General features: G+C 42.8%; 2 protein-coding genes across 2 annotated transcripts; both read left to right on the top strand.

The window, feature by feature from the left end:
* Nucleotides 1–11,598: 11,598 nt before the first annotated feature.
* LOC124671196 lies at nucleotides 11,599–14,446 on the top strand. The gene is made up of 2 exons (XM_047207605.1): nucleotides 11,599–12,742; nucleotides 14,394–14,446. Exons 1-2 carry the CDS (start codon nucleotides 11,599–11,601, stop codon nucleotides 14,444–14,446), a joined length of 1,197 nt encoding a protein of 398 aa, XP_047063561.1.
* A 5,778-nt stretch (nucleotides 14,447–20,224) lies between these two features.
* LOC124679204 (DNA topoisomerase 1 beta-like) lies at nucleotides 20,225–24,678 on the top strand. Its single transcript, XM_047215004.1, has 15 exons — nucleotides 20,225–21,127; nucleotides 21,280–21,474; nucleotides 21,552–21,632; nucleotides 21,916–21,975; nucleotides 22,058–22,152; nucleotides 22,249–22,405; nucleotides 22,483–22,608; nucleotides 22,821–22,901; nucleotides 22,995–23,085; nucleotides 23,198–23,331; nucleotides 23,525–23,593; nucleotides 23,682–23,771; nucleotides 23,857–23,963; nucleotides 24,044–24,224; nucleotides 24,610–24,678. Exons 1-15 carry the CDS (start codon nucleotides 20,225–20,227, stop codon nucleotides 24,676–24,678), a joined length of 2,439 nt encoding a protein of 812 aa, XP_047070960.1.
* The last annotated feature ends 291 nt before the right edge of the window (nucleotides 24,679–24,969 follow it).

The raw sequence follows: 24,969 nt of genomic DNA, 5'->3' as shown, positions 1-24,969 counted from the left end.
CAATAAATTCCGCGAAGAAAAATTTAGTCCTGCATAGAAGGTTTGGATGATCATCCAAGTAGTCAGTCCATGGGTTGGGCAATTTTTAACCAAAGATTTCATTCTTTTCCAAGCTTGAGCAACATGTTCATTATCCAATTGTTTAAAATTCATTATGCTACTCCTCAAAGATATAATTTTAGCAGGGGGATAATATCTACCAATAAAAGCATCCTTGCATTTAGTCCATGAATCAATACTATTCTTAGGCGGAGATAGCAACCAATCTTTAGCTCTTCCTCTTAATGAGAAAGGGAACAATTTTAATTTTATAATGTCACCATCTACATCTTTATATTTTTGCATTTCACATAGTTCAACAAAATTATTGAGATGGGCAGCGAGCATCATCGTAACTAACACCGGAAAATTGCTCTCGCATAACAAGATTCAAGAAAAGCAGGTTTAATTTCAAAAAATTCCGCCGTAGTAGCAGGTGGAGCAATAGGTGTGCATAAGAAATCATTATTATTTGTGCTAGTGAAGTCACACAACTTAGTATTTTCAGGGTTGGCCATTTTAGCAATAGTAAATAAAGCAAACTAGATAAAGTAAATGCAAGTAAACTAATTTTTTTGTGTTTTGATATAAGTGCAGCAAACAAAGTAGTAAATAAAATAAAGCAAGACAAAAACAAAGTAAAGAGATTGAGAAGTGGAGACTCCCCTTGCAGCGTGTCTTGATCTCCCCGGCAACGGCGCCAGAAATTTGCTTGATGCGTGTAGTTGACACGTCCGTTGGGAACCCCAAGAGGAAGGTGTGATGCGCACAGCGGCAAGTTTCCCTCAGTAAGAAACCAAGGTTTAATCGAACCAGTAGGAGTCAAGAAGCACGTTGAAGGTTGATGGCGGCGGGATGTAGTGCGGCGCAACACCGGAGATTCCGGCGCCAACGTGGAACCTGCACAACACAACCAAAGTACTTTGCCCCAACGAAACAAGGTGAGGTTGTCAATCTCACCGAGCTTGCCGTAACAAAGGATTAACCGTATTGTGTGGAAGATGATTGTTTGCGAGAGAAAACGAGTAAAACGAGTATTGCGACAGATTTGTATTTCGAGTATTAAAAGAATGGACCGGGGTCCACAGTTCACTAGAGGTGTCTCTCCCATAAGATAAAAGCATGTTGGGTGAACAAATTACAGTCGGGCAATTGACAAATAGAGAGGGCATAACAATGCACATACATGACATGATAAGTATAGTGAGATTTAATTGGGCATTACGACAAAGTACATAGACCGCCATCCAATCGCATCTATGCCTAAAAAGTCCACCTTCAGGTTATCATCCGAACCCCTTCCAGTATTAAGTTGCAAAGCAACGGACAATTGCATTAAGTATGGTGCGTAATGTAATCAACAACTACATCCTCGGACATAGCGCCAATGTTTTATCCCTAGTGGCAACAAGCACAACACAACCTTAGAACTTTCGTCACATCGTCCCGTGTGTCAATGCGGGCATGAACCCACTATCGAGCATAAATACTCCCTCTTGGAGTTAAAAGCAAAAACTTGGCCGAGCCTCTACTAGTAACGGAGAGCATGCAAGATCATAAACAACACATATGTAATAACTTGATAATTAACATGACATGGTATTATCTATCCATCGGATCCCGACAAACACAACATAGAGTATTACAGATAGATGATCTTGATCATGTTAGGCAGCTCACAAGATCCGACAATGAAGCACAATGAGGAGAAGACAACCATCTAGCTACTGCTATGGACCCATAGTCCAGGGGTGAACTACTCACTCATCACTCCGGAGGCGACCATGGCGGTGTAGAGTCCTCCGGGAGATGAATCCCCTCTCCGGCAGGGTGCCGGAGGAGATCTCCGTAATCCCCCGAGATGGGATCGGCGGCGGCGGCGTCTCGGCAAGGTTTTCCGTATCGTGGGTTTTCGTCTCGGGGTTTCGCGACGGAGGCTTTAAGTAGGCGGAAGGGCGAGTCGGGGGCCCGACGAGGGGCCCACACCATAGGGCGGCGCGGGCCCCCTTGGCCGCGCCGCCATGTGGTGTCGCCACCTCGTGGCCCCACTTCGTATGCTCTTCGGTCTTCTCGGAAGGTTCGTGGCAAAATAGGCCCCCGGGTCTTCGTTTCGTCCAATTCCGAGAATATTTCGTTACTAGGATTTCGAAACCAAAAACAGCAGAAAACGAGAACCGACACTTCGGCATCTTGTTAATAGGTTAGTTCCAGAAAATGCACGAATATGACATAAAGTGTGCATAAAACATGTAGGTATCATCAATAATATGGCATAGAACATAAGAAATTATCGATACGTCGGAGACGTATCAATGTGCATTGTTATGCCCTCTCTATTTGTCAATTGCCCGACTGTAATTTGTTCACCCAACATGCTTTTATCTTATGGGAGAGACACCTCTAGTGAACTGTGGACCCCGGTCCATTCTTTTATACTCGAAATACAAATCTGCTTGCAATACTTGTTTTACTCGTTTTCTCTCGCAAACAATCATCTTCCCCACAATACGGTTAATCCTTTTTTACAGCAAGCCGGTGAGATTGACAACCTCACTGTTTCGTTGGGGCAAAGTACTTTGATTGTGTTGTGCAGGTTCCACGTTGGCGCCAGGATCTCTGGTGTTGCGCCGCACTACATCCCGCTGCCATCAACCTTCAACGTGCTTCTTGGCTCCTCCTGGTTCGATAAACCTTGGTTTCTTTCTGAGGGAAAACTTGCTGCTGTGCGCATCATACCTTCCTCTTGGGGTTCCCCAACGAACGTGTGAAATACACGCCATCAAGCTCTTTTTCTGGCGCCGTTGCCGGGGAACGAAGAAAAGTTACACCACAAAGATTTTCAACTCCCACGTCAACAGCTCTTTTTCTGGCGCCGTTGCCGGGAGATCAAGACACGCTGCAAGGGGAGTCTCCACTTCTCAATCTCTTTACTTTGTTTTTGTCTTGCTTTATTTTATTTACTACTTTGTTTGCTGCATTATATCAAAACACAAAAAAATTAGTTGCTAGTTTTACTTTATTTACTGTCTTGCACTCTATATCAAAAACACAAAAAAAAATTAGTTACTTGCATTTACTTTACTTGATTCATCATGTTTCTTTTTAATTTTACCACAAAAAAAATACCGGTAGGACGCGGGACTATCATTGGGAGAAACAATATAGAAGAATTCTTCAGTCATGTTAGTACCGTTGAAGATTTTGAAGATAGACACTTGGTAGAACTTGCTCCTACTTATGAAATTGCTGCTGCTGCTTTAGTTCGCATGTTGGAAACTAAATTTGTTAATCTCAATCCTATAATCCAACACATGTTTCTTACACTTGGTGATATGGAAGAGGGGGAAAAGAAAGATTTTGTTTTAGAAACCCTTCTTAGAGAATTTGGTGGTCTAGCAAGAGAGGCTAGAAAGGTTTTTGCTAAATTTAATATGCTTGGTTCTCATACTAATTTTGTTAGTCTCCTTGAAAAAATGGACATGGATAGAATAAGGTACACTAATAATATTAATGATGGTGGGGAGATCAAAGCACCAATACCATGTAAACTCCTAGCTATGAATGATGCACTAGAACATAACTATGCTTGGCTTGTTCCCGAAAATTTGTTCGATGAGAGTAGCAAGCCCAAGACTAATGAAAAGGGAGACGCTGAAACTTATGTATCCAATATACTATGCATGATTGAGAAAACTCCAAACCCCGCTGTAGATGCACCACCCTTTGATAACACTTGAGTTACACTTTTCGCGCCTAGCTGAAAGGCGTTAAAGAAAAGCGCTTATGGGAGACAACCCATGTTTTTACTACAGTATTTTTGTTTTATATTTGAGTCTTGGAAGTTGTTTACTACTGTAGCAACCTCTCCTTATCTTAGTTTTATGTTTTGTTGTGCCAAGTAAAGTCTTTGATAGTAAAAGTAAGTACTAGATTTGGATTACTGCGCAGTTCCAGATTTCTTTGCTGTCACGAATCTGGGTCTACCTCCCTGTAGGTAGCTCAGAAAATTAAGCCAATTTACGTGCATGATCCTCAGATATGTACGCAACTTTCATTCAATTTGAGCATTTTCATTTGAGCAAGTCTGGTGGCCTAATAAAATCCATCTTTACGGACTGTTCTGTTTTGACAGATTCTGCCTTTTTATTTCGCATTGCCTCTTTTGCTATGTTGGATGAATTTCTTTGATCCATTAATGTCCAGTAGCTTTATGCAATGTCCAGAAGTGTTAAGAATGATTGTGTCACCTTTGAACATGTGAATTTTTATTGTGCACTAACCCTCTAATGAGTTGTTTCGAGTTTGGTGTGGAGGAAGTTTTCAAGGATCAAGAGAGGAGTATGATGCAATATGATCAAGGAGAGTGAAAGCTCTAAGCCTTGGGATGCCCCGGTGGTTCACCCCTGCATATTATAAGAAGACTCAAGCGTCTAAGCTTGGGGATGCCCAAGGCATCCCCTTCTTCATCGACAACATTATCAGGTTCCTCCCCTGAAACTATATTTTTATTCCGTCACATCTTATGCACTTTGCTTGGAGCGTCGGTTTGTTTTTGTTTTGTTTGAATAAAATGGATCCTAGCATTCACTTTTTGGGAGAGAGACACGCTCCGCTGTAGCATATGGACAAGTATGTCCTTGGGCTTTACTCATAGTATTCATGGCGAAGTTTCTTCTTCGTTAAATTGTTATATGGTTGGAATTGGAAAATACTACATGTAGTAACTCTGAAATGTCTTGGATAAATTGATACTTGGCAATTGTTGTGCTCATGTTTAAGCTCTTGCATCATATACTTTGCACCCATTAATGAAGAAACACTTAGAGCTTGCTAATTTGGTTTGCATATTTGGTTTCTCTAGAGTCTAGATAACATCTAGTATTGAGTTTTGAACAACAAGGAAGACGGTGTAGATTCTTATAATGTTTACAATATGTCTTTTATGTGAGTTTTGCTGCACCGTTCATCCTTGTGTTTGTTTCAAATAACCTTGCTAGCCTAAACCTTGTATCGAGAGGGGATACTTCTCATGCATCCAAAATACTTGAGCCAACCACTATGCCATTTGTGTCCACCATACCTACCTACTACATGGTATTTATCCGCCATTCCAAAGTAAATTGCTTGAGTGCTACCTTTAAAATTCCATCATTCACCTTTGCAATGTATAGCTCATGGGACAAATAGCTTAAAAACTATTGTGGTATTGAATATGTACTTATGCACTTTATCTCTTATTAAGTTGCTTGTTGTGCGATAACCATGTTTCTGGGACGCCATCAACTATTCTTTGTTGAATATCATGTGAGTTGCTATGCATGTTCGTCTTGTCCGAAGTAAGAGAGATCTACCACCTTAATGGTTGGAGCATGCATATTGTTAGAGAAGAACATTGGGCCGCTAACTAAAGCCATGATTCATGGTGGAAGTTTCAGTTTTGGACACATATCCTCAATCTCATATGAGAATAATAATTGTTGCCACATGCTTATGCATTAAAGAGGAGTCCATTATCTCGTTGTCCATGTTGTCCCGGTATGGATGTCTAAGTTGAGAATAATCAAAAGCGAGAAATCCAAAATGCGAGCTTTCTCCTTAGACCTTTGTACGAGCGGCATGGAGGTACCCCATTGTGACACTTGGTTAAAACATGTGCATTGCAAAGATCCGGTAGTCCAAGCTAATTAGGACAAGGTGCGGGCACTATTAGTATACTATGCATGAGGCTTGCAACTTGTAAGATATAACTTTCATAACTCATATGCTTTATTACTACCGTTGACAAAATTGTTTCATGTTTTCAAAATAAAAGCTCTAGCACAAATATAGCAATCGATGCTTTCCTCTTTGAAGGATCATTCTTTTTACTTTTATGTTGAGTCAGTTCACCTATCTCTCTCCACCTCAAGAAGCAAACACTTGTGTGAACTGCGCATTGATTCTTACATACTTGCATATTGCACTTGTTATATTACTTTACATTGACAATATCCATGAGATATACATGTTACAAGTTGAAAGCAACCGCTGAAACTTAATCTTCCTTTGTGTTGCTTCAATGCCTTTACTTTGATTTATTGCTTTATGAGTTAACTCTTATGCAAGACTTATTAATACTTGTCTTGAAGTACTATTCATGAAAAGTCTTTGCTTTATGATTCACTTGTTTACTCATGTCATTACCATTGTTTTGATCGCTGCATCCACTACATATGTTTACAAATAGTATGATCAAGGTTATGATGGCATGTCACTTCAGAAATTATCTTTGTTATCGTTTTACCTCGCTCGGGACGAGCGAACTAAGCTTGGGGATGCTGATACGTCTCCGACGTATCGATAATTTCTTATGTTCCATGCCATATTATTGATGATACCTACACGTTTTATGCACACTTTATGTCATATTCGTGCATTTTCTGGAACTAACCTATTAACAAGATGCCGAAGTGCCGACTGTCTGTTTTCTGCTGTTTTTGGTTTCGGAAATCCTAGTAACGAAATATTCTCGGAATTGGACGAAATCAAGACCCGGGGTCCTATTTTGCCACGAACCTTCCAGAAGACCGAAGAGCATACGAAGTGGGGCCACGAGGTGGCGACACCACAAGGCGGCGCGGCCAAGGAGGGGCCCGCGCCGCCCTGTGGTGTGGGCCCCTCGTCAGCCCCCGACTCTGCCCTTCCGCCTACTTAAAGCCTCCGTCGCGAAACCCCTGAGGCGAAAAACCACGATACGGAAAACCTTCCAGAGACGCCGCCGCCGCCAATCCCATCTCGGGGGATTCCGGAGATCTCCTCCGCACCCTCGCCGAGAGGGGATTCATCTCCCGGAGGACTCTACACCGCCATGGTCGCCTCCGGAGTGATGAGTGAGTAGTTCACCCCTGGACTATGGGTCCATAGCAGTAGCTAGATGGTTGTCTTCTCCTCATTGTGCTTCATTGTTGGATCTTGTGAGCTGCCTAACATGATCAAGATCATCTATCCGTAATACTCTATGTTGTGTTTGTCGGGATCCGATGGATAGAGAATACCATGTTATGTTAATTATCAAGTTATTGCATATGTGTTGTTTATGATCTTGCATGCTCTCCGTTATTAGTAGAGGCTCGGCCAAGTTTTTGCTCTTAACTCCAAGAGGGAGTATTTATGCTCGATAGTGGGTTCATGCCCGCATTGACACCTGGGACGGTGACGGAAAGTTCTAAGGTTGTGCTGTGTCTTGTTGCCACTAGGGATAAAACATTGATGCTATGTCCGAGGATGTAGTTATTGATTACATTACGCACCATACTTAATGCAATTGTCCGTTGTTTAGCAACTTAATACCGGAGGGGGTTCGGACGATAACCTGAAGGTGGACTTTTTAGGCATAGATGCAGTTGGATGGCGGTCTATGTACTTTGTCGTAATGCCCAATTAAATCTCACTATACTTATCATGACATGTATGTGCATTGTTATACCCTCTCTATTTGTCAATTGCCCGACTGTAATTTGTTCACCCAACATGCTTTTATCTTATGGGAGAGACACCTCTAGTGAACCGTGGACCCCGGTCCATTCTTTAATACCGAAATACAAATCTGCCGCAATACTTGTTTTACTCGTTTTCTCTGCAAACAATCATCTTCCACACAATACGGTTAATCCTTTGTTACAGCAAGCCGGTGAGATTGACAACCTCACTGTTTCATTGGGGCAAAGTACTTTGGTTGTGTTGTGCGGGTTCCACGTTGGCGCCGGGATCTCCGGTGTTGCGCCGCACTACATCCCGCCGCCATCAACCTTCAACGTGCTTCTTGGCTCCTCCTGGTTCGATAAACCTTGGTTTCTTTCTGAGGGAAAACTTGCTGCTGTGCGCATCATACCTTCCTCTTGGGGTTCCCCAACGAACGTGTGAAATACACGCCATCAGGCCTTGATTTCGTCCGATTCCGAGAATATTTCCTTACTAGGATTTCTGGAACCAAAAACAGCAGAAAACAGGAACTGGCCCTTCGGCATCTCGTCAATAGGTTAGTTCCGGAAAACGCATAAATATGACATATAAAGTGTATAAAACATGTAGATATCATCAATAATGTGGCATGGAACATAAGAAATTATCGATACGTCGGAGACGTATCATGGAGATAAAGCTAAACATAAGGAAAGGGTCATTATCCTTCGTGGGTTTGGCTCGGAGAATAGGGAGCCTTCGTGGTGTTGGGGAATCCTTCGTGGGACCTCCACTCCTCCAAACGTGACGTACCTTCTTGCAAAGGAAGGGAACACGGGAATACATCCTCGTCTCCGCGTGCCTCGGTTATTTCTATACCCGAGCTTTCTTTCATTGTGATAGCCATCGTGCTTGAAGTACATATATCTTGTTATCACTTATGCTACATATATCTTGTGCCTATCTTGCTTAGCTCTAGTTGTTGTTGTTGCACTTAGTTGAGCCTAGCATATTTAGGGGTTGTGCTTGTAAACTAAACGTTAGTTCAATTTCGCATTCTTACAAGCCAAATCCGTAAGATTTTTTAAACGCCTATTCACCCCCCCTCTAGGCGACATCTCGTCCTTTCACATCCTCCACATGCTCGTCGTCCCGCCATGGTTACAGGGCACGCTCCGCGAGTGAATCAAGATCCCACTGCCTCGCAGTGCCCTTGTCTGCATGCCGGTTGCGGTGACCGAGCATACCACTGCATGTTGTAGTATACAAGTCGTTGATATTATCTTCATGAAGGGACTTCTTCACAAATATCACATCCCTCAAAGTGGTACAACAGAAACATTGCAGGTCATAACACTCCAGATTATATTACAAACATGGTCTTAACAAGTTGGTATTCTCACAGGTCCGATGAGAACACCCTACGATACTACTAAAGTACTCTTACAACTCAACTTAAGAGACATAATGAGCTCAGCAACTTATTTAAGTATGCCACTACGTTGCTCGGCTCTGATAGAACTAAGGTGAGACTCTATTCTTCCGCTTCGATGTTGTCCACTCTGTAGACTATCCCATAGTCCATGCCTTCTACTCCTCCGGACAGATCAGGCTTTTCGTAGACCAACTCATAGTCCCCTTCCGGTGCTCCGGTGCAGGCCTCCTCTTCATTGTTACAGTCAAGCAAGGGTGTCGAAAGAAAGAAAGTACAGAGGTACTCAACAAGTTCAAAAGAGAAAAGGTGTTTGATGCACTAGCTACGACCATTGATCAGAAAATCTCAGGTCAATGCATGTTTTGAAAACATTTCTTCAAAAGATTTATTTTATTTTGAAAACTATGCCCGCCAGTCTTCACAGGTTGACCATAACTTCACGGAGTTCCTTTCCTACCACGTTCGTAGTTCCCTTCCCGGAACTGGGAGTGACAAGCCACAATTTGATACTCTCTGCAGAGGTGCGTTACTTTTCCCATAAGAGAACTTATCCTTGTTGCCAACCGGGCGTACTTTCTCGTCCACACTTCCTTGGTGTGAGGCCCGGCATAAGAACCAAGCCAATCACTGCCTTCTCCGCGACCCCGCAAATCCACCCTTTTGTAAGTTTGTCATGTCATTTATCTATAGGTAGATTGACCCATGCATTTGTTCTCACCTATACCATTAAGGTAGACTGTTCCGAATAAATCTTATGCCCTATCCTATACATTATGGATAGACTAACCCGGACAACCCTTACAATCCATCATAGACCTTTAATAACTCTGCCCTCTCCTATACCTATTGGTAGACTGTTCCGGACCACTGTCATCACCTTTACCAATAGATAGACTGATACAGGCAACCCTTATCACTAGTCCATTGATATACAAGAGGGAAAAGATACATCTGACTTCCCCAGAGCCATTATAGATCTTATGGTTAACGCGAAATGTACGACGCTAGAATCACTAGACGGCATTGGTGATTAGTCCAAGATAAGTAGAACCCTTGCAATGGAACCTCCACCATCAACACATATCAACACATTATATATATTTTGCATGTTAACATTTTTTGGTAAAAACTTGGTCAAACATAACATAGTTTGACTATCTAAAAATAATACTGTATAAGCATTAAGCTTTGGGTTGGAGCTAGTACTGTAGCAAGCCTAGGAACAACATGGATGTTTGTCGAAATTGCTATACTCCAATGCCTACAACATAATAATGGGGGAGTGATAACCCTAGGCTTGCCATTTTTTCATGTGGAAGTGGAAGGTCCTGGTGGAAGCTGTTAAATGGCTGAGCATGGATGATGTAAGCATTGTGGTTGACGACGATGGTGAAATATCTAAGAAAGAGTTGGGGCATTGATGGTCCGTCGTCTCGGCCCGAACACATCACCAGTCATACTCCGATGAGGTTTACCCCGGCCGTGAGAGTTTAGGACTTGTTTGACAATTAACCTGTGGTTGAATGGTTATGCGCAGTGGCACCACTAGTGCGCCAATAATCAAACACATGTCTAGCACCTTGGTGTTTCCTAAAGGTGGAATTTTCTTGCAGTGAGAGACGATGTTTCCGTCGATAGTAAGGTACGGTGATTTCGTCAATCTCAAGACCCATAAGCTCAACCCCTCGAAGGATCTCATAGGGTAGGATGTGAGTAAGTTCATAGAGGTGGGTATATGTACACATATTTGTAAGTCTATGTGTGTGTACCGTGTGTTTCTAAAAAAAATGGACTTTCTTTTTTAGCTTCTATGTTGGATATTCTTGAAATCTGAGGTCTCCATAAAGAGGTTTAGCCATTTTCGTTAAGTATTGAAAAAATATATAAATAAGTATTCGAGCATCTATAACACGTGATGTATTTTAGGGGCCCAAACAGGTTGTGCAGCTTGATACACTACACAATGTTCCTAACATATTGAGATACATTCGAAACAGGCGGCCAAATACTTCTTCGGATACACCGGACGCCTTGACAAAGTAGTCGATCATGAGCTATATTTGTCCAAATAAAATAGTAAATAGACAAATACTGATCAAATACATAATTAATTTTTAAAAATAAATATACTAAATTTATGACGTCTCGGTGATTATTTAACATGATCGTATGATAAATTATTTATCTCGTTCTTGCTTGCTATTTCAAGTGAACCAAATTTGTGTCACATCTTTAAAAAATTGCGTTACAAATCCAAACAAATCACCCCTAGAGCCTAGACAAGCTTATTAGGACCTCTTTGTCACGTGGACGATTTTCATGAAGCTATAACCATCTTCAATATGTGCGAATAATTTGTTTTTCAGAAGAGAGAGAGTGTGTGTGTGTTAAATTTACGTTCTTTTTTGAGGGGTTGTTTAATTTACGTTTGCCCTTTACTTAGCACCCACATGGGTTTCCTATCCGGGCCAGTTTTGGGCTCTGCACTGCACTTTTTTACGGCCCGCACTTCACTTCACTCAGAATCTACCACACCACATCGAGATGACGGCCACCCTCCTCCGCCGGCCGCCGCCGCCTCCGCCGCCCAAGCTCACCGGCGCGCATTCTGTTCTCTAGGCATTAGATCGACTCGAATCCACCACATTCCTTCCGTCTCCCAGATAATCAGCGAGTAGGGCGAGATGAGCAGCCCCCGATGCCGCCCCCGCTCGCCGGCGGTGAAGACGCCGCTGGAAGACGACGACCTCCTCTCAGAGATCCTCCTCCGCCTCCCGCCGCCGCCCTCCTCCCTCCCCCGCGCATCCCTCGTCTGCAAGCGCTGGCACGGCCTCGCCTCCGACCCCGGCTTCTTCCGCCGCTTCCGCCGCCACCACCGCCGCAGCCCTCCGCTCCTCGGGCTCTTCGACAAACACGACGTCCCCACCTTCGTGCCAATCCTAGAGGCCCCGGACCGCGTCCCGCCCGGGCGCTTCTCCTTGCAGCGCGGCCACGGCGACCGCTTCATGTCCCTCGGATGCCGCCATGGCCTCGTGCTCATCGTCAACTTCACGCCCGACCAGATGCTGGTGTGGGATCCTATCACCGGTGACCAGCACCGACTCACCATTCCACCGGGGATCGCGACACATGCCGAGAGGACGATAATCAACGGGGCCGTGCTTCGCGCCGGCGCCCACTTCCAGGTGGTCTTGACGGTGGCAGACAACCAGGACAAGCAACGCAGACGAGCTCTCGCCTGCGTCTACTCGTCAGAGACCGGCTTCTGGGGCGATCTCATCTCAACACCGCTTCCCTTGGGGGTTCCCAGGAGTGATTATCCCATCTTTCAAGACTTTGCTAAAGTACCCACCTTGGTTTTTACTGGCAAGCCCGCTGTGCTTGCTGGGAATTCCCTTTACTGGGTGCTTGCTGGGAACTTTCAAGGAATTCTCGAGTTTGATTTGGGGAAGCAAAGCCTAGCTGTGATACGGGTGCCACTGCATATGCTTGAAAATGACCACTTCTGGAATATGAGGGCAGAGGGTGGTAGCCTTGGTTTACTCTTTTCGATGGACACCAGCATTCAGTTGTGGAAGATGAAGACTGATTGTGATGGTGTTGCTTCATGGGCACTCGCGACAACTATTGAACTGGACAAGCTGCTTTCCCTAGAGTCACAACGAGTATCAGTAATAATACTAGGCTATGCTGAGGAAAATAATGTGTTGTTCCTGTGGACATGTGGCATCCTCTATATGGTCCATCTTGAGTCGTTGCAGTTCAAGAAACTATGCGAAACCAGATGCCTTTCTCAGTATCATCCATTTGAAAGTGTCTACACTTCAGGTAATAGAATGCCTTCACATTTCGGTTACAGCAAAATCATGTTAATTTTCGATAATTTTTTGGCAGAATACGGTTCACACCCTTTTCTGTTAAGTTAACAATTTGAAGTAGCGTCCTATCACTTGTCCTTTTGCTGCCTGATCACCTCCTGAACAAACAGAAATTTGTTTCTATTGTATTTCTGTTCCAATTCTTGTGTGATCACGTTTTATCTAATGATTATTGTATAGAAATATAAATCTGTAATTTTTTAGTGCTATTTAGCCACATGGTGGGCTGCACTTGGTCTACTATTAGCTTCATTTCTGTAATTTTTGTTGCCCAAGTCAGAGCTAACATTTTTTTTATCAGTTTATTACATAAATATCCATGCAAACGCAGTAAAACAATGAACACCAAGATTGACATATTATTTCCTATTCACATATGCAAGAATCGTATAATGGTAGGTTTTGTTCATAGCTGTTGTGCAGTTTTTCCACAAGGTAAATACATAGCAGTTTAAAGTTGAAGACAATTAAATGAAAAACTAGCTTGAACCAACTGAAATATCAGATAGGTAGCTCAAATGCTCAATAGGTACATTTTTGAAGCTTAAAGCTAGTTCTGTTTCTGTAATTCAATATTTATTATCCCGGTTAATCTTGCTAATAGCTTTAAATCCATAATGGTGATTTTGTTTGAAATTTAAGAATACTTTTTCATTACACCATTGTTAGGACTTAGGAGAGTCGTAAGGAGAGTTCCAAGTCCAATTTACTTTGAAATAATTGTGTTCATTTCTGTATTTTTTGCCCAAGTCAGAGCTAGCAAACTGTCTTTATCAGTTTATTACATAAATATCCATGCAAATGCAGTAAAAACAATGAACACCAAGATTGGTATATTATTTCCTATTGACATATGCAAGAATCATATGATGGTAGGTTTTGTTCATAGCTGTTGTGCAGTTTTTCCACAAGATAAATACATAACAGTTTAAAGTTGAAGACAATTAAATGAAAAACTAGCTTGAACCAACTGAAATATCAGATAGGTAGCTCAAGTGCTCAATAAGTACATTTTTAAAGCTTAAAGCTAGTTTTATTTCTGTAATTCAATATCCATTATCCTGGCTAATCTTGCTAATAGCATTAAATCCATAATGGTGATTTTGTTTGAAATTTAAGAATACTTTTTCATTACACCATTGTTAGGACTTAGGAGAGTCGTAAGGAGAGTTCCAAGTCCAATTTACTTTGGAAAAGTAATTGTGTTCATTTCATTTTTCTGGCTAAAATTATTTGAAGATAACCTAAATCCAAGTGGTCATCATTACTTTTGTGCTACCATTTTATTAGTATGTTATTTTATTTTATTTTTGATATGGCGTCGAACAAGCTTAAAATTCTGGGTAACTTGTATCTTCTGACCAATAAATGGTCTGAGTATATGTTCTTCATTTGTACTATATTCATCAGTATATAGTGTTCCTTCTACATTCTTTAAATTTGACAATAGTTGTGGTTTTTGTTATCTTTTCCTAATGTTGTATGAACAATGAGTTGTGTTTTTCTTCAAATTACAGCTGCTATATATCTCATTGATGCCTTCCTCATATCTATTTATCTTTTTGTTGGAATGGCATTGGCTGACTTGTTACGCTTTGCAGAAACAAGCATTGGTGATGAACATGATGCAGCTGATCTTTTGCAGCAAACATAGGTTGATTGTTCAGTTAATTATGCTATTGTGATGAACTGTTAAGCAGGTAAGCTTATCTGAACAAAATGTAATTCTTTCCTTTTTACTGGTCAATCGTGATATTTTCTCAGCAGATCTGTCGGTCCCTAACTTGCATATGCAATTGGCTATTATCCACTAACATGGTTTGCCTATTCATAACTATATGTAGTTATATTTTGTGGGCAGTCTATTTTCTCCACTTCTGGTCACTTTAGTTGCTTAAAATTTTGTAAACCCATGATCGAGATGACATGGCCATATTCATCATAAATACTGCTTTCATCACTAGTTGTATTTTTTACTAACATATAATATTGTCATCATTAAAACTAGTGGCCAAACTATTGTTTTTGATCTTGGGTTGAAGGAAGTGCCTATAAATAATGTGATGCACGATACCTTAGCTGAGGCATCAAACTACTACTACATGAGTTTAACTAAATTCGATTTGTTAGTGGCCAGCTAGCTCATACGTTTGTAAACAGTATGCCTGTAAGCTAGAGACCAGGTGGTTCTGCTTTTCTACTCCATGATCCCTTAGTCCATAATAACAAGGAATATTTCAAAAGATTTGATAAGCTGGGATGCTCAGAATTTCCCTCTAATGGAGCTCTTTTTGAACCACTAATCTCTTAACCTTCACTGATACATAATACCAGATGTAGCCAAAAACTTGAGAATTGCTGACAATAAGAGTTGAAGGTGTAGCACTATTTTTTTGTAAATTAAACAGACCTTCTGTAGCTGTTCGATGTTTTCTAATGTCGGTTCTGTCCAAATATGCTGAGAAGATTCAGCTCTGGAGCTCTTGGCACAATGTCCACAGTAGTAGTGATGTTAATGTTTACTTACCAAAATTTAATACTACTTGTACGACTTCTCTAATGAATTGTACAAATTGGTTTGACTGATGAAATTGTTTGTTCCGCAGATATCACATGTGTTGTGTGCTTTCGGTTCTTCCCTTTTGCACGCTGAAATTGGCCCGCTGTACTGGTCAATCGTGAGGAGAGGCTTGTAGGAAATTAATCGCTTCAGTTTGCCAACTTACCGTCTTTTATCTAATATCTGTACACAATTAGTCAACCGCCATGGATGACACAGTGATTTTCTATTTGTGTCTGCATTAGTTGATCTGATGGGTTCATCTGGTCCATGCCTTTCAAGCAGCCAAGAAGCAATGTTGACTGTTGAGGCAGGTCACCTCTGTGGGTTGTGTACCTGTGTGCGCGCCTCATTTCAGTATTGTGTCGCTGTTGAATTTGTCACCAGAATTCCCCAGGATGAGACTTGTAACTTATTACTTTTTTCACAAGATAACTTGTGGAAAAACATCTCCGTGTGAAGTGTGAACACACATAGGTGAATGCAGAGCATGAACCATGTACAGTATATAACTTCTTGCCAGAGCAAAATAGACACGCAATGACAACGTCGTAAACTGAAGGCTCGCAAATTTATCAGGTAAAAGGGGGCGGACGATCCTGAACAAAGCATACAGCTTAAACAGAAACACCACACGCGGAGCCCTCGCTTGCCATGTATGTATACACGAAACAGAGCAAATGACATTCATGTTCAACAACGCTAACCAACATGTCATAAGATCCAGGACACGTCAACCCATTGACCGACACAGATGTATGTTCCTTAGAGCGTCTCTAGCAGAGCCCGTAAACACGCGAACTGAAAACCCGAAGTTCAGTTCATCAAACTCGTGTTTATGGGTTAAAAAATCGCTGGGATAGAATAGAGCCCGTAAACTAAAACTGTAAAACCTGTTAGCTTTTTTCCCCTCTTTTTCCTTTTTTCTTGCTTCTTCTTCCCTGAGTTCTCACCGATGAGCCGGTCACCCACCAACGACCGCCCGCACTAGCCCCGCCACGCCACGCGCCGCCACACGCCGGCCCCGCCCCGCCACGGGCTGGACCCGTCCCGTCGCCACGAACTCGCCTTGCGTCGTCACGAGCTCGCCCGGCCCCGTCTCTGGCCGCCCTGCCCCTCGCAGCCCCACGCCGGTGCGAGCTCACCGCCCACAAGCTCGCGCCGGCCATGCCGGCCACGAATTTGGCTAGATTCCGCGACTGTACCGGCGAAAGCAATTGGTCTCATCTGAAATTTCAGTGCGCCATGAATAGAGTTTGGTGTTCAGTTCTCCCTATCAACTCCTACAAGTACATGCCGAGTTGGATTTTCGGTCTCGGCATGAATCTTTTTTCGATTTTCATTTACGGGCTCTGCTAGAGATGCTCTTACACCGCTAGGGGCTATGGGCGGTTGCAGTTTCAGCTCGGGGGATCTGGATCGGGCGACGGAGAGGAAATATGCATGTGAGGGCTTTGCGTTTGGTACTTTGGTCAAGCGGTACGGGTATCGGCTACAAATCATGGTCGTCAATAGCCGGCTGCGGCCCATGGCCTACACGGGCCTCTGCCACCCTCGTCGAGAAAAATACGCTCCGCTGACATTTTTTCTACTGTAGAAAAAACCTGCTCGGAAAAGGATGCTTACTTATTGATGAGGTTTCCTAAGGAAACTCAAATGGAAGTCTTTATTTTAAAATTTTCGAAAATCATATTTCTAAAAAATCTAAAAGAAGTTTTTTTGCGAATATTCCACCGATCTATTAATAATCATCAATAGTAGTACAAAGATATCTAAAAGTAATAAAAATTACAAATAGATCATTGGACCACCTAGCGACAACTACAGACACTAGCACGAGCCGAAGGCGCGCCGCCATCCTCACCCCTCCATCACCGGAGCTAGGCAAAGCTTGTCGTAGTAGAGCTTGTTGTAGTAGACAGACGGGAAGTCGTCGTGCTAAGGCCCCAAATGACCAGCGCATCAGAGCAGCAACCATCGCCAATGATGATAACCGTAGATCGGAAGAGACTGACCTGAAACCACAAAATCGAACACGAAAGACGACTGGATCACGGGAGATCCGTCGGACACACAACTCCACGCGCCCTCCGCCGGCGCTAGATGCACCACCGGAGCGAGGATAGGACGGGGAGGACCTTATTCTGACTTCAGGAAGTAGCCGCCGCCTCACCATCCCGAAGAAGACACCGAAAATAAACTGAACGAAGAACTAAAACCTTCCCGCCGGCGAGAGGCTGCGGTCTGCCTCACCTCCAGGCCCCAAGGCCACCGGAGGCAGAGCGGACCGGCAGCGTCGTCGACGAGAGGGACGAAACCCTAGATGGGTTTTAGAGCCTCCTCCTGATCGCCTTAGTAAATCTAAAAGAAGTTATGTAGGTTGCCTATGGTAAGATCATCCCGGAGTCCCTATAGCCCTCCCAATATAGGGCGAGTAATGCTACACGTACGAAGAGATTATACAAAAAAATCCTACGGACTTAGATTTAACACGGGAGGCAGCTGGAGAAATCAGTTAGTGGCCCGTTTATTCAGGGAGCATGCAGAATTCAACCAACCCAATCAATACACGTCAGCCAGTAAGTCATCCGTAAGGGCATGTGCAATGGTTGATAAGGCTGTCTTATCTTAACCTTGCCATGTAATCTAGATATAACAATAAAACATGATGTACAATATGTATTTTTAGTCTTATCTTTAGTAACGAGATATCCTAAATTTGTGGTGAGAGAGATTGTGCTAAAAGATGATCTCTTAGCTAAGAGAAGGCAAAATCTTTTTTCATCTTTCTCTTTTCTTCACATCAGCGTTTATCATACGTGGCACTGGTAAGATATCACCATTGTACATGCCCTAACAGACCCGATCCGTAAGTCCAGCATTACCGATATAGGGCTATTGGCGCCCAAACAAAAAAAAGTCTCTCACCGGCGTCCTTAATAGACAATCCATGTTATTGCGAGCCTAATACGTTAGCCAGGTAACCGACAACCCCCATACAAACCTGGTACATAGGGAAGCAATTGAGGCCTCGGCATCAATTCCACAAAAACATTAGGTTAAATTCGTGTGGCATGGCCCAAACCATCTCTCTCTCACCTTCCCACCTACCTATACTCCTCTATCTCCTTTCTCTCTCTGCACTCGTTCCTACCTACGCACAACTTCTACAAATCGAGAGCATGAGGAGAGGACGAGGGCGAGGTGGCGGTCAGGCGCGGCAGAGAAGGCAAGGGAGAGGATGCGGGTCTCCTCTGCCCCGTCGACCCGACGTCGTGCGGCAGACGCGCGAGCTCATCCTCACGACGACACCTCAAGATGCCAACGAGATTCACCGTCGAGGATGGGGGTTCGTTGCCCTCGACCACACTCGTCTTTCCTTGGTCCAAATTGTCATGCCGCATGCGGCCCCGTGATCTAGAGCGAGCACCTCCACCATGGATTCTGATTGGGTAGGCCTCCTCCACCCCATAATATTGTGATTGGATGGAGGGGCGAGGACGGCGACGTGTCTTTAGCTCGCTCCAATGCGTGTACTTATTGCTAGGTGGTTAAAAAACCTATTTATATCTCATTTTTATTATACTTGAAGTGTTTTCTTACTACCGTTGATTGATTATTAAAAGATGATGCGGAAAGCATCTTTGCCACATGAGCAACAGTACTCCTGAGTTTTGAAAATCTTATTTTTTAGATTTTAAAAAAATAAAATTAAATACGCACATACATATAAACATTCTGAAGGTAGTAGAAATTTTGGAGAAAAATATGTTGTATTTTGAGATATACAAAATACAACGGAATTTTTACCGAAACTTCGCACTAGTATTCAGGACATGCAGTAGCGGAGGCAGCATTGTTTTTAGGTACGGCCAACCCAAGCAGTGATGCACACAACGACATTGAATTTGAAGTTTTTGTGAGTGCCAACACATATATAGGGTGAAGTTGAGAAAATTTTAGGTGCGGCGGAGGCCAAACCTTGCGAGATTGTTCCACTGAGGACATGTGTATGTATTCATGAAGTGAGTCTGATAGTTTTTGAAACACAAAAGTACAATTTTCAAATATTTTGAAAACCCGGAGCAATGCTACTCATGTTTGCACCAAATTTGCTTCCCTCGAGGATGGTCGTTTTAAAAAAAGAAAAGGAAAGTCTCCACGAAAAAAAAAATCGAGAACAAGATGTCAGTGTCGTATTCGCACAAACCGTGCCAAAACCCAAACCGACATAAATCTTGCAGCACGCTGACATAAATCGGTCGCGCGAGCTATAAATTCGATCTAGCAGCCCGGCCAGGAAGAGGGAGGAACCGTGCCTTGCGAGAAGAGATACTAGCTAAGCTGCACCTGCGCCACGCGGCTAGCGCTAACCCTAGCTCGATTCTCTTCCGGGCCGCCGCCTCGCCGAGGGGACGCGCCGGACGTGTCCGGCTCCGGCCACGCACGCTCCTGGTCAAGTACGCCTCTCCCTCCCTGTCCCCTACCTATTATCCACGTCTGGCCGGCGTGGCGCTCTGGCCGGCGTGGCGCTCTGGCCGGCCAGCTCGTTCCAGCGATCGCCGTGGCGGCCGAGGGAACAATGGGGTTCGGGATGGTGTACTAGCAGCTAGGATGCCATGCCACGGAGTAAAAGTAGGCTAGGACGCATTGCTGCTTAGCTCGAAAGGAGACTGTACTGAACTCTGATTCGAGAGTCATGCATGGACTCGTCTATGAACTCCAATCACGGGATTCGTACTACATAAATTGCTAGTGCCAACCTTTATGGAACTAATTAATTAATGGAAAATTTGATTAGCTTGCAGGTTATTACCTTGGCTGACTAGCTAGGTACATCTGTATCCTGATTCCTGACACTGCAAGGAAGCAATGCCGTCTGCCCACATGTTTGAAAGTGACGACGATGATTTTGTCGGTCCAATTTCATTCAGAAGGTCGAAGCTAAAAAGGACACCACAACCCCGTCAAAAGGGTAATCTGAAAAGACCTCATGCGGAAGATGATCACCCCACCCCAGGCACCGATTCAGACGAACACAAACCAATTGCATCGAGGAGAAAGGCCGGTGAGAGGAAACCCAAGAGGATCAAGACAGGAGGTGCCAAGGCACATGACAATGATCGTGTCAATTCGGAAGACGAGAAACCGCTGGCCTCAAGGCTGTCCGACAGTGCTGCTTCAAAAAGTGGAGGCAGTGTCTATGATGGTGATGATTCAGAAGATGATACCACATTGGCTGCCCGTTTTTTGCGGATTGCTCGGGGTGTTTCAAGTTCGAATAGCAAACCGATCCCACCTAGCAGCAAGGGGCTGAGCCATGATACAAGCGCTCCCAGAAATTCAGTCAAAAGGGCAGCGGATAGGAATAGTCAGACAAGCTCTGCTCTTAAGAAGGCAAAGCCTTCGGAGGCTTCCACCTCGGTGGTGGCGGTGAGTGCCGAAAGAGAACACGAGGATGACAGCGATGACAACATACCTCTAGCACGAAGACGGACAACGCGCGAGTACTCGAAGTTCCAGCCACCTGCAAAGAACATTGTGAAGGATAGTCCTTCACCTTTTAAGAAGGATGAGCAGACAAAGGTGAACATGAGAACAGAGGAAAATCCCCTGTCCCAGGAGACAATGGAAGTCTGTCAAGGATCTGACAGTCGAAAGAAGTGGTCTACTTTGGAGCACAATGGCGTTATTTTTCCACCTCCATACAAGCCTCATGGTGTTAAAATGATTTACAACGGGCAACCTGTTGATCTGACTCCAGAACAGGAGGAGGTAATGTACATTCAGAAAGTATAATCTGTCGATTGTGTTATTTTATATATCTTCAGTTTCATACAGAGCTACTGATCAGAGCTGCTCCTGAATATCTAGATCACGCTTTCAATTTTTTTCTGCGCTACAGCTAATTCCCTGTTCGGTTTCAGGTTGCAACCATGTTTGCTGTGATGAAAGACACAGAGTATGCGTCCAAGGAAACGTTTATCAACAACTTCTTCAACGACTGGAGAAATATACTTGGAAAAACACATATTATCAAGAAGTTCGAACTTTGTGATTTCACGCCGATCTACGAATGGAACCTCCAAGAGAAAGAGAAGAAAAAACAGATGACACCAGAGGTATATTTTTTTTCTGAATTTTCATGCCTAATCTCTGCATGTCTGAAGATTTAATCTTTATAACTCGTTATTTACAGGAGAAGAAAACAGTGCGAGAAGAGAGACTGGAGCAAGAGAAAAAGTTTATGTGGGCTTTCGTAGACGGTGTTGAAGAGAAGGTTCTTATTTACTGATTATTTTTCATGCAACAAAGGTTTTTATAAACCCTAGAATTTTACACATAGTATGCTACTAGTCTAAAAACTAATTCAGCCTTCTGCCTAGCATTCCTAGTAGGGCTAACTAAATTAAGATTTTTGCACCCGATGCAGAATATGGAATTTTACCATGATAAACAAATTCGTTAGTGCAAGTGAAGACTCGGACTGTTGTTCATATTCTTGTACATGCATGTATAGCAGTTGGGGTATCCTCTTGGCTAAAATTGCTTGATTATTCCAGGTTGGCAATTTCAGAGTAGAACCACCTGGCTTGTTCAGGGGACGTGGAGAGCATCCAAAGGTACACATGAGAAACCAGTTAATCACGTTTTGTTTGTTTGATGCCAGGCCCTTCAATTTAAGGCTCTATTAAATTGTTTTAGATGGGAAGACTGAAGCGACGCATTCGACCAAGCGATATTACAATAAACATCGGAGAAGGTGCTCCAGTCCCAGTGTGTCCTATACTTGGAGAAAGGTACCCTTAAGTTTTTAGGTCTTGATGTTCAAAGTATATTTGTGAAGGGGATTCTAGAATGTATACAGTCTTAGCTTGATTGGTCATGCTCTGCAGCTGGAAAGAAGTCAAACATGATAATACTGTTACATGGCTGGCCTTTTGGAATGATCCGATAAGCCCAAAAGATTACAAGTATGTTTTCCTGGCGGCAAGCAGCTCACTGAAGGGACAAAGTGACAAGGAGAAATATGAGAAGGCCCGAAAACTGAAGGTGAGGAAGTTTGTTTTGTGATTCATGGAGGTTTTGTGCTCCCATGTACAATAACTGTCGTTCTATGACCATGGCAGGATTACATACACACTATACGCCTAAATTACACCAAGGATTTCAGGAGCAAAGATGAGATGAAGAAACAAATTGCAGTGGCAACATACCTTATAGATAGGTTGGCCCTTAGGGCGGGCAATGAAAAGGTACGTCCCACGTAGTGGACCTACAGTTATCGAATTTTGTGTCGTCATATTCATTGACATCATTATCTAAAATAAACCTTTTGCATAAAGATTCTTGTACTGAAATTCAATCCCTTTCAGCATACACCCTTGTACCATTAGTATTAAATAGTAGCTATGTAGACTTGTCAAATTGCTGAGATATGCCATCATAATACTTCAAACCTTTTCAGGATGATGATGAGGCTGATACAGTTGGTTGCTGTACGCTGAAGGTTGAAAACGTTACATGTCTGCCTCCAAACAAGCTACAGGTATTGATCTTTGTTCCGTATCCTTGATGGTCACACGATGTGAGAAATTAATCTTGATGTCACCTGATGTTCGCTTAAACATTGCATTTTCAGTTTGACTTCCTTGGTAAAGATTCTATAAGATACTTGAACACGGTAGAGGTTGAACTACCCGTATATGAGGCGATTATGCAATTATGTGCAGGTATCTCCCGTGCTATTTTCTCAGCCATGCATATCTTCCTGCCCTAGGTAATCTAGAGTCCAAGTCTATGTCGTATACCTACTCTAACAATTTTTGCATACTGGTCTTCCAGGAAAAAATAAGGGAGGGCGTGTCTTTGATAAACTTGATACGATTAAACTAAATTCTCATCTAAAGACCTTAATGCCTGGCCTTACTGCAAAAGTGTTCCGTACCTACAACGCTTCCATCACTTTGGATGCTATCGTAAGTTCAATGCAAATTTCAGTTTTCCTTACATATTTTGTTTGTCAACGACATCTAGAGATCGATCGTCATATCTTAAGTTGCTGCACCTATATAGTTGTTTTTGTTCGTACCAGAGTAGAATGCATACCATTATTATGTCCTCATTCATGTGTTCTATCCGAAATAATAAATGTGTCTGATGGTATTACAGTTGAACAAAGAAACAAAAGATGGAAACATTTTTGAAAAACATACCATCTATCAACGAGCAAACAAAGAGGTAAAATCTGTCACTCGATCTTGAGGTTTTTTTTTTTTTTTGCATTATCACTATTCTTGACACTGAAAGATGCTTTTCGTTCGCACAGGTTGCTATAATTTGTAACCATCAGCGTGCTGTCCCAAAATCACACCATTCCCAGATTACAAAGTTGAATGAAAAAATTGATCAATTAAAGGTTGGTTGTTGGATACAAATGATTAGCTCAAATGTATACTTTTACAGTAAACTTTTTGTCATCATATGTTTTTTATTCTCCCCAGGCCCAGCGCGATAAGTTGGAAGTAGAAATGAACAAAGTAATAAAGAAACTGAAGGCTCGAAGAAACACTAAAGATGGGAAGGGCAAGATAAAACTGAGCTCTCAATTGTACATATCTCAGTCACAGATACATCATATTTTTGTACTTACCTAAGAACGTAGGCGATCCTCATAAATCCACTTTGCAGTTGCAAGTTGGAGAGAAAGATCTGTGAGACGGAAACCATGTTAGAGGAAAAGAACGCTGATAAGAAGAAAAGAGAGGATTTGAAGACAGTGGCACTAGGAACATCAAAGATCAACTATCTTGATCCTAGAATTACTGTGGCGTGGTGTAAAACCCACGAAGTCCACCCTAACCACACTGAGGTAATGTTGTTTGAGGGACTACCCACTCCCCTTCTATTGTGAGTTATCCACATGGCTGTTATTATCATGTCATGCATTTACTCAAAATATAATAGCAAGATAAGCATCTCGACTAACATTTATCAAGAGGCCAAATCAGGCCCTGTATCAAACCCATCTAAACCATCCTTATAAATAAATTAAGCTTGCAATATTTTTTTCCCTAGTTGAACTTGTATTCCACTGCATGCAACTAGTTGGTTGCATCTTATACTTGTTCTATGCTCTAATATGTCAAACAATCAAATAGATTAATTATTAACATTTCATTATGCTTTTGTATGTGGGGAATCATTTCATAGCTAGTCCATAACATAACATGTTTAGCTTGGGAAATTTTATACAGATTTTCACCAAGACGATTCTCGAGAAATTTGGCTGGGCGATGGATGTCGATCCGGATTTCAGATTCTAAGGGCTTTCTGGTCAGTCAGTACATGCAAAGGAGGTAAAATGGTTAGCACAAGCCCGTCCAGGATCGGGTTGGACACTCTTTTTTTAAGAACGTCTCGACTTTATTAATTCACCACACAGCCATTATAATCAGTTCTAAGATTGTTTTGAAGGAAAATGGGGCTCGCCTCCGGGTTGGACACTCTGGGAAGCATCTTAAACATTTGAGTAAATGGTCAGCGTTCTCGCCGCGTGGACCGACCAGCCTGGTGTATGAGTGTAGCATCTAAATCATGGCAATAGCCATTAATTT

The sequence above is a fragment of the Lolium rigidum genome, chromosome 7 (genome assembly GCF_022539505.1).
Source record: "Lolium rigidum isolate FL_2022 chromosome 7, APGP_CSIRO_Lrig_0.1, whole genome shotgun sequence".
NCBI lineage: Eukaryota > Viridiplantae > Streptophyta > Magnoliopsida > Poales > Poaceae > Lolium > Lolium rigidum.
The sequence above is the reverse complement of the archived record's forward strand: the minus strand, read 5'-3'. Positions and strand labels throughout refer to the sequence as shown.